Below are 10,044 nucleotides of genomic sequence, written 5' to 3'. Positions count from 1 at the left end.
TTGGAAAAGTGAGGATGGCCACATGGGATAGAGGAAAGGGGGATAATAGACAAATCGAAGGATAAGAAATGAACGGGTGAGAAAGAAGGTAGAGGATAGAGTGAGTGAAGGGTGAAGAGAGTAAGAGAAATCTTACAGACCAATTGGGCTGCTGGCTGCATGCCGGTGGTGCCACATAAATCTCTGGGTTCCCTGTTGCTAAGAAACCAACAATGACACCGGGCGTGGGCAGGGACCCCCGGCTTGGGATATCCTGTGATTAAGGAGTATTATGGGGTTTATGTTGCTCTGGCACAGCTAATGGGAAAATCATATTTAGTGCAAACATCTTTAAGATCTTTAATGCTGGTTAATGTTTACCTTGTCTGTACCCCTGCTCTTTAAGCACAATGTAGGTTACCAAGTCCTATTCCTTCGAGGGCCTACTTAGTAAACTGTTTGTAACTCATGTATTACATGGTACACCATGGTGCGGTTTCCCAGACAGTGAATCTCCATTGAAAGTGCTTTTTAGTCCAGGACTAGGCTTAACCTATGCCGCGAAAACCACCTCCGTGTATTTATGAGAACACGTTATCATATATAAGTCATGAACAACAATTCTTCTACATTACATTAGTACATGTAGCAAACTATGTAATCATTTTTACAAGAAGTGTATTAGCCATTGCTTAAATTCAGCATTAACAAGCTTGGTAAAGTTCACGTACGAGCTTCATTACATTTGCGGGTCCTGGGTTGCCAGTGTAAGCAGAGTTGCTGGAAAGGTTGCGAAGTTCGTACTGACCCAAAAGCACACATAGAAAAACAGCCACCATGAGAAATGTGAGAGGAGGAAAGCACATGTCTTTTCAATCAGCTGGTAACAGGCTCCTAACAGGGTGTCAGAAAAGGGAAATGATCGCAAGGGCATATAAAGCATTACAGTCCCACATACAATTATGCTTCTAAATCTATATGGTACAGTATGCGTAGTGTGCCATTATTTGAGTCATTTCACCATACCACTATAACATTATCATAACTCGTAACAAATGGAATAAAACACTAGCTATCAGATAAGTCAGTGAGTGGACATGTTCCTGTATGGAATATACCGTGGTGGTATTAGTCTGTTGCTTAGCTTTAAAATATATAGACATATAATAATGATGCTTAGCAACCCTGGAGGTGCTAAAATATCGTAGTGTAATACTCTTTAAGTCCACACACTGACAGCACTACGCTGTGGGTGTTGAATGCTGATGTTTATTAGCATACCACACACTCCACATATTTGGTATTCTGGTGGCCAGCACGAAGCAGGCACTTTCACTTCATTAAAATGCCTCTTCTAATAGCTGGATGTCCCAGAACACAGTGACCCATTGAAACACTGTGTCCTGTCAGGTAGTTATTTTGTTACAGAAATACAGAAATACTCCTGTTTGAAATGATTTGGAGATAGGATGCAGGTAAGGTGCATCTTCCCAGGCAGTATCTGAGGATGCCGACAGCATGGCTTTTGACATTACAAGCTAGAACACTTCAACACAAGCCCGCAGCCCAAGAATTATACAGTATCTGCAAGGGCAATGTAAACGTCATTCAATAGCTCCGCATTTAGCTCCATACTACACATTCACAATATTCCATCACCTTTCTATAGACTAGGCCTACTATATTTTTTTCTCAACTTTCCTAATATTAAGCACATTGCTTATCTTTACAGCAGGGGATTAGCCTACCTGGCTGGCATGAAAATGAACCACAGTTTGGAGAGAGAGGTCCATGATATTGGTCCATTCTAAATCAAAACAAATTTCACACATATACACTACCGGTCAAAACGTTTAGAACACCTACTCATTCAAGGTTGTTTTTTTGTTTTTTTTAAAACTATTTTCTACATTGTAGAATAATAGTGAAGACATCAAAACTATGAAATAACATATTGAAATAACACATAATCATGTAGTAACCAAAAAAGTGTCAAAAAAATCTAAATATATTTGAGATTTGAAATTATTCAATGTAGCCACCCTTTGCCTTGATGACAGCTTTGCACACTCTTGGCATTCTCTCAACCAGCTTCATGAGGTATTCACTTGGAATGCATTTCAATTCACAGGTGTGCCCTGTTAAAAGTTCATTTGTGGAATTTCTTTCTTCCTTAATGCATTTGAGCCAATCAGTTGTGTTGTGACAAGGTAGGGGTGGTAAACAGAAGATAGCCCTATTTGGTAAAAGACAGAGTCCATATTATGGCAAGAACAGCTCAAATAAGCAAAGATAAATGACAGTCCATCATTACTTTAAGACATGAAGGTCAGTCAATCCTGAAAATTTCAAGAACTTTGAAAGTTTCTTCAAGTGCAATTGCAAAAACCATCAAGCGCTATGATGAAACTGGCTCTCATGAGGACCGCCACAGGAAAGGAAGATCCAGAGTTACCTCTGCTGCGGAGGATAAGTTCATTAGAGTTACCAGCCACAGATTACAGCCCAAATAAATGCTTCACAGAGTTCAAGTAACAGACACATCTCAACATCAACTGTTCAGAGGAGACTGTGTGATCAGGCCTTCATGGTCCAATTGCTGCAAAGAAACCACGACTAAAGGACACCAATAATAAGAAGAGACTTGCTTGGGCCAAGAAACACAAGCAATGGACATTAGACCAGTGGAAATCTGTCCTTTGGTCTGATGAGTCCAAATTTGAGATTTGTGGCTCCAACCGCTGTGTCTTTGTGAGACGCAGAGTAGGTGAATAGATGATATCCACGTGTGGTTCCCACCATGAAGCATGGAGGAGGAGGTGTGATGGTGTGGGGGTGCTTTAATGTTGACACTGTCTGTGATTTATTTAGAATTCAAGGCACACTTAACCAGCATGGCTACCATAGCATTCTGCAGCGATACGCCATCCCATCTGGTTTGGGCTTAGTGGGACTATCATTTGTTTTTCCACAGGACAATGACCCAAAACACACCAAAGGAACCGACAGCCATTTCACTGTGTCATACTCAAACAAACATTTTAGCACTGGTGTATGGGGCATGCGGGAGTCTATATGTAGGCTATGGGGCATGGTGGAATCTATATGTAGGCTTTTGGGCATGGTGGAGTCTATATGTAGGGGTTATTTGACCAAGAAGGATCAGATGACCTGGCCTCCACAATCCCCCGACCTCCATCCAATTGGGATGGTTTGGGATGAGTTGGACTGTAGAGTGAAGGAACAGCAGCCAACAAGTGCTCAGCATATGTGGGAACTCCTTAAAGACTGTTGGAAAAGCATTCCAAGTGAAGCTGGTTGAGAGAATTTTATTTTACTAGGCAAGTCATTTAAGAACAAATTCTTACTTTCAATGATGGCCTAGGAACAGTGGGTTAACTGCCTGTTCAGGGGCAGAACGACAGATGGCTACCATAGCATTCTGCAGCGATACGCCATCCCATCTGGTTTGGGCTTAGTGGGACTATCATTTGTTTTTCCACAGGACAATGACCCAAAACACACCTCCAAAGGAACCGACAGCCTTGTCAGCTCGGGGATATGAACTTGCAACCTTTCGGTTATTAGTCCAACGCTCTAACCACTAGGCTACCCTGCCACCCCAGAATGCCAAGAGTGTGAAAAGCTGTCATCAAGTCAAAGAGTGGCTACTTTGAATAGTCTAAAATCTCAAATATATTTGGATTTTTTTGGTTACTACAAGATTCAATATGTGTTATTTTATAGTTTTGATGTCTTCACTATTATTATACAATGTAGAAAATAGTACAAATTAAGAATAACCCTTCAATGAGTAGGTGTGTCCAAACTTTTGATTGGTACTGTATGTAAAAGGAGTATAGTGTTTGTGACATACTGTACAGTGTGTGTTTGCTTGTGTTTTTTTGCGCTCTAGAAAGGTTCACTAGGTTTGCAGAAGGTTCAGATGACAGGACCAACCCTTCGGTAACCCTTTACATCCAACTAAACTTCACCAGACACCCCTCATCTCCCAACCTGGGCACCTCCTGCCCTGACCCGCCACCCCCTCCCCATTCTCCTTGAGGAAATAAAAGTGTTCATGGAGAGAGGATCAGCCACTCTCTCTGCTGAAGACCATAGGGTACCATGCCATTGCCAAACTACGCTCCAAGCAGTAACAAAATCATGTCTGTGCCAAAGAAAGCAGGTAAGGGTTCATGATCTACTCTGTGAGCTTGCATGTGTTAATACATTATGTAATTGAAAGCGGACCAAAACCCTCTCCTCCTCAGTTGAACAGATTTTTAAAGCAAATGTAATTATCATTCAATCAGTATTACATTAATATAACATTTTAGTGGATTCCCCAATAAATTATATAAATGACCATTTTTAATGTATATTTCACATGATCAGAAATTAGCATTCATAATTAATATTCACATTCTCATGAATACATGTTTTGTGTTTTGTTGTGTTATAAATGGTTTTACTTTATCAAACACCAGGCAAATAATGAATCATTTTGGATTGTTTTACTTTATTGACGTTGTATTGTTATGTCTCAAATGATTCATTGTAGTTTGTCAGTAACTTAACTAAATAATAAATAGGAAATCATTTCATTACCATTGAGTAATAGTGAATAGGGAAATTAGGATTGTTGTGGCTGATATATTTCTGAAAATCAAGTTATTCATGTTCCTATGCCTTCCTCACTGAAAACTACATCCAAATATGGAGTAAGTCCAGTGTCGTATTGTGCAATGATGCCAGTGTTGTTTTTCCTGACAACCTCAGTTGCAAAAGGCCAGTGCCTCCAGGTTTTTCTGGTCCACAGAATTAAGAAACGAGTCGTTGTTTTAACAAGTTAACAAAGGAACCGACAGCCATTTCACTGTGTCATACTCAAACACACATTTTAGCACTGGTGTATGGGGCATGCGGGAGTCTATATGTAGGCTATGGGGCATGGTGGAGTCTATATGTAGGCTATGGGGCATGGTGGAGTCTATATGTAGGCTATGGGGCATGCGGGAGTCTATATGTAGGCTATGGGGCATGGTGGAGTCTATATGTAGGCTATGGGGCATGGTAGAGTCTATATGTAGGCTATGGGGCATGGTGGAGTCTATATGTAGGCTATGGGGCATGGTGGAGTCTATATGTAGGCTATGGGGCATGGTGGAGTCTATATGTAGGCTATGGGGCATGGTAGAGTCTATATGTAGGCTATGGGGCATGGTGGAGTCTATATGTAGGCTATGGGGCATGGTGGAGTCTATATGTAGGCTATGGGGCATGGTGGAGTCTATATGTAGGCTATGGGGCATGGTGGAGTCTATATGTAGGCTATGGGGCATGGTGGAGTCTATATGTAGGCTATGGGGCATGGTGGAGTCTATATGTAGGCTATGGGGCATGGTGGAGTCTATATGTAGGCTATGGGGCATGGTAGAGTCTATATGTAGGCTATGGGGCATGGTGGAGTCTATATGTAGGCTACTGTGTGTACTCTGATATTCACACCCTACTTCTTACAGTAGCATTTCTGTGCAGGTTCACTTTTATAAGAGTGTTGTTCAGTTACGGTTAAGCTACATGGAATCTTAAGTGTTAATTACTGTTTTGGCATATGGACTTTATTATAAGGCTAGCTAAGGAGAGAGACAGACAGACAAAAAATTACAGACCGAGAGAGAGAGAGAGACAGACAGACAGACAGACAGACAGACAGACAGACAGACAGACAGACAGACAGACAGACAGACAGACAGACAGAGCTCATCACTGGGTGTTTATTATGAATGTATGATGTTGATAACATGTTGTTTATTGACCACCAGTTAGTTACAAGCTCTATCATGTTCCTTTGACAGGCCCACTTTGCCAAGTACCCCTCTCCGCCTGTCTTGCTGCCAAATCTCTCCCCCATCTCATCAATCAGCTCCTCAAACTGTTTCCCCCTCTTCTGACATCACCTCTCCAGACCACAATGTTCCCACCGGATCAAATCCATTCTTTCAGCAGTCAGCTCTCACACAGCCTCACTGGCCCGTTGGCCATGTCAGGTCTCACGCCTCATCTCTGTCTGTCACTTTGCTCCATGAAACTAACCTCTCTGAATGCTGCCAAGGATTCCGTCCACTTTTTTTCTATATTTCTCAACCTCTTTCTCCCTCTCCAGTTTCCACTCTGTGCTTCTCCATATATCCCTCTGTCCATCCAACCCTGCTATGGATCCTTCACATGTAGCATTTCGCTACACTCGCATTAACATCATTAACATCTGCTAACCATGTGTATGTGACAAATAAATTTGATTTGATTGGATTTGATGTAATCCAGCCCAGTGTGGCCTCAATGTCCCATCACTCCCTATCACTGCCATCCTCTGGCTCCCATGGTAATGAAGTGTGAAGTCATGGACAGTAACTCAAGTACCTGGCTGTGAGACCAGCCATGTTTTATTCATGGCTGTTTGATTCTGTGAAAGTTGCTTCACTTCTGACTCATGAAGAATTCTATTTCTTCAGATTGCCAGATTTAAATTTAGACAGTTGCATTGCTTTTCATGACAATGTACTGCTAAACATTGATTATTACAAAGTCAATTGGAGCTAGGTCTTCATGGGTCCAGGTGGACCCGATATACCCAATTTCAGACCAGGGCCTGATCGGGTTCGGGTCTGAAATTCTAACTTGTCCCTCAGGTCCGGGTTGGGTCCTGTTTGATCGGACCCAGCCACGGCTCTGCATAGCCTCTAGCATATTTATTTCACGCTAATAAGGAGAATTTATTGACTTATAGAAGGCCTAGCCAACATATACTGTAAAGACCTATTTGTTAACCAGAAGAACAACTTGGCTGACAAACTGATTTTTTTTGTCACTCAGACCAGTTAGGGTACGTACGGGTTGGGTCTAGGTCGAGTTGTCCTTGGGTCCATTCTGGTCCTGGTCCAACTTTTTAGACCAGTGAAGGCCTCTAATTGGAGCCCATCACATTTCATCTCATGTTGAGAACCTCCCAATGACTTTCTTATTTTTCTTCAAGAATGCTGTCATGTTGGTTTGCACATATTTCTGTCCATGCTTTTTCCATCCATCTCCATTTCATTATCAGCATGGAACACCACAAGTTTTTTTTAGACACTTCATAACAGAGGGCAAAGGGATGGTTCTGAGCTTTGGCCAGCTCCCTTCACCTCTCTCCGTCACATCTTGTGATCTCCCTATCAGTGGAGATCCCGCTGTTCCCGAACCCGATCCGGGCAGAGAGCTCCATCTCATCCAGGAGGGTTGCGCAGACCACCGGCGAGCACGTCCAACATAAGCAGCTTCTTTTCAACCATGTCTGAGGGTCATCGTCCTGGCCTCTGAAAGGCATCTACAGATGTCCTCAACATGGCCGACTGGCTTTCCTCCAATTACCAGGGAGGAGTCTTCATTTCATTCTGCGATTAGCTTCTGTCCATCCGCAGCACACCTATCATATGTCCTGAATGTCGTTGTTACTGTGAATAAAAATCATACTCATCTTCAAAAACATCTCTAGAAATTGACAAATGTTGATTAAATGGACAAACTTCTCCAAGAACAGAAGAAATCAAATGCTGTTTCCAATACTGTTGGACTTCCATTCCAACCCTTCCCCTGCCAATTCAATCCTATGATTTCACAATTAGATTTATGGTTCAATGGATTCCAATGCATTTGACCCGTATGTTTGACCTGAGGTAGCAACCTCCCTTGTTTGTCATTTTCTGCCACTGTCTCTATGTGCCTGAACATTCATCCACCCGTTTTGTCTTTCTTTAAATGTCTCTATCTCTGTGTCAACTCATCAATCTCTCTGAGTATCTGTTTATCCATCTGTCAATCTGACCCCACTGAGAGCAGCAGGATATCTGGCTGGGCTTATCCTCCACAGGGGAGCCAGAGCCCACTCATATCCCCCCCACCGCTGCCGGGCCCCGCTCATAATAACCAGCCATGTCTCTCTCCATGGTGACTCTGGATGTTTTCCAGTCACCATGGATGTCAGAAAGTCTTCAGACCCTTTCCCTTTTTGTCATTATGGGGTATTGTGTGTAGATTGATGAGGGGAAAAAAACGATTTAATACATTTTTAGAATAAGGCTGTAATGTAACAAAATGTGGGAAAAGTCAAGGGGTGTGAATACTTTCAGAATGCACTGTATACTGCCTGTGAAACATTCTCTTCAAATGAGGATCAGACACTTTCAAATAGCAAGATTGCCTGTCAAATGCTCCATCACATTACTGTGCTAGCAACATTTTTTAGCAGCCCCCCTCTTGACAGCGTTTTAGAGTTAAGTTCGTGCAATTCCACACATTGTGAAACGGGGCACAGACAAAATGTTGACCATTTAAAGCAAGTTTGCTGCAAATCTACACATTTTACCATGCGGCAGAGAGACGATTTAGCAATTTTATAACTCATTTCATGTACTTGTACTCATTTTGCCATGGTGGCGGAGAGAAACAATTGGCTGTTTGACAGCTAATTTCCTGCAATTCTATACATTTTTCCATAGGGTGGAGAGAAATGTTTGTAGGTTTTATGATATCTGAGTGAGACTGACTAACAAAATCACTTACTAACAAAATCAATGGGGGCCCCCCAGCCGATATTCCGACCATGATTACTAAGTAGCTAGCTGGCCGCTAGACTAATTTGCCAATATACAAATGTTTTGCTGATTGAGTGACTATCAGTGTCTGACATAACAAGAGAAAAACTGCTGATGCACAACCAAATTTCAAAATTGCACTTTGTGTATTCTACTATTCTAACTTGCAACAGTAAGGCTTATTACATTTTTGGGGGGAGCCGCCAATTGCCCATCCCCTCTTTAAAATGTATATTTAAATCTCTCTACCCTCGCAATGATTCTCCTAAATACCTTGGTGATACCCTCCATCAATGTCTTACTTTTGCCATCTACTAACTATCCTTGGTTATCCCATTAGCTGACTCTTGCTATTTTTCTCTGTGTCCCTCCCTCTCCCATCGCTCTGTCCCTATAAGGGAGGATTCCGGGAGAGTATGGGGAGGGATGACGGATTAAGTGACCTGTCATCAACCCCTTTCCTTCCTACTGCCCACGTCCCGACTCCAGAGTTCAGATGTCCTTCTCCCTTTCTCTCTTGCCTGATCATTACTTCTACTTGTTGTTCAGCACAGTATACATTATATGCATGCCTTTCTGTCAGTCATTTTAATCTCTTTGGGGCAGTGTGCATCTGTTCAGTCTTCAGGGCACATACAGTGGAGTGTAAGTCACAAACATGGAAGCTTTATTGGAAAGACCAGTGGATCAGAGTTCAGCCAACCACGATGGGAAGTTGTTGAAATACATCACAACCTCTAAACTGGGCATACAGTAATGTGGCAGCTTCTTTGGTACACATGCTTCAAGCAAGGAAGACAGTGAGTTTCTCAGCCTTATTCTTCCTTTGCTCATCCTCCCAGTTTCGCTTGGCCTCTGCTGATGTTGTAACAAGCTCACATTTTTCTCATCATTCTGTCGGCTCCCTCTCCGCTACTGGGGAGACACATCGAAAGCTGGAGAGTTAGGTTTCCCTCAGACAGGTGCCAGCATGGACTGTCCTGCGCAAAAGAGCTGGGCTAAAAGGACAGACTGGCCAATCATTCCAGCAATGTGTTGGCAGGGCCACCGTGATCAATGACCAGTAGACCACTTTTCCTCTAAAAAGTAATCCATTGGTGTTAGCAAAGGCCCTGGCTTCCTGCAATGGTGCAGACTGTCAGGAAGAACCATTAAGACATATCGCGCACGCTCTCTGCTATCCCCTCCATCACTGAAAGCTTGCTATCTAGCGACATCCTCAAACACGAGTTTAGGGCATTTGAGAGCACTTTGGCATCGCAATGGATGTAGAAAAGAAATGGAAACGCTCACTCTGTACCTAGTTCTCACGTGGGTGGGTGTGTAGGGGTACACCTGCGTACCGGTATCCTATGTGTGCACGTGTGTGTTATGTAAAGGAAAAAATACCCATATCCGTCCCTCCAGGATTTTGGAATTCTGCGAT

General features: G+C 42.7%; 1 protein-coding gene across 1 annotated transcript in view; it reads left to right on the top strand.

Annotated features, from left to right (window-relative positions):
• The first annotated feature begins 4,107 nt into the window (after nucleotides 1-4,107).
• The window catches only part of LOC112259229 (putative sodium-dependent excitatory amino acid transporter glt-3), a 14,645-nt gene continuing 8,708 nt past the window's right edge, over nucleotides 4,108-10,044 (top strand). The window contains exon 1 of the mRNA XM_042327900.1: nucleotides 4,108-4,168. Coding sequence (XP_042183834.1) covers nucleotides 4,108-4,168 — 61 coding nt within the window. The remainder of the gene's footprint in view (nucleotides 4,169-10,044) is intronic.

This window comes from Oncorhynchus tshawytscha, linkage group LG09 (assembly GCF_018296145.1).
Source record: "Oncorhynchus tshawytscha isolate Ot180627B linkage group LG09, Otsh_v2.0, whole genome shotgun sequence".
Lineage (NCBI taxonomy): Eukaryota > Metazoa > Chordata > Actinopteri > Salmoniformes > Salmonidae > Oncorhynchus > Oncorhynchus tshawytscha.
This window is presented reverse-complemented; position numbering and strand designations above follow the sequence as displayed.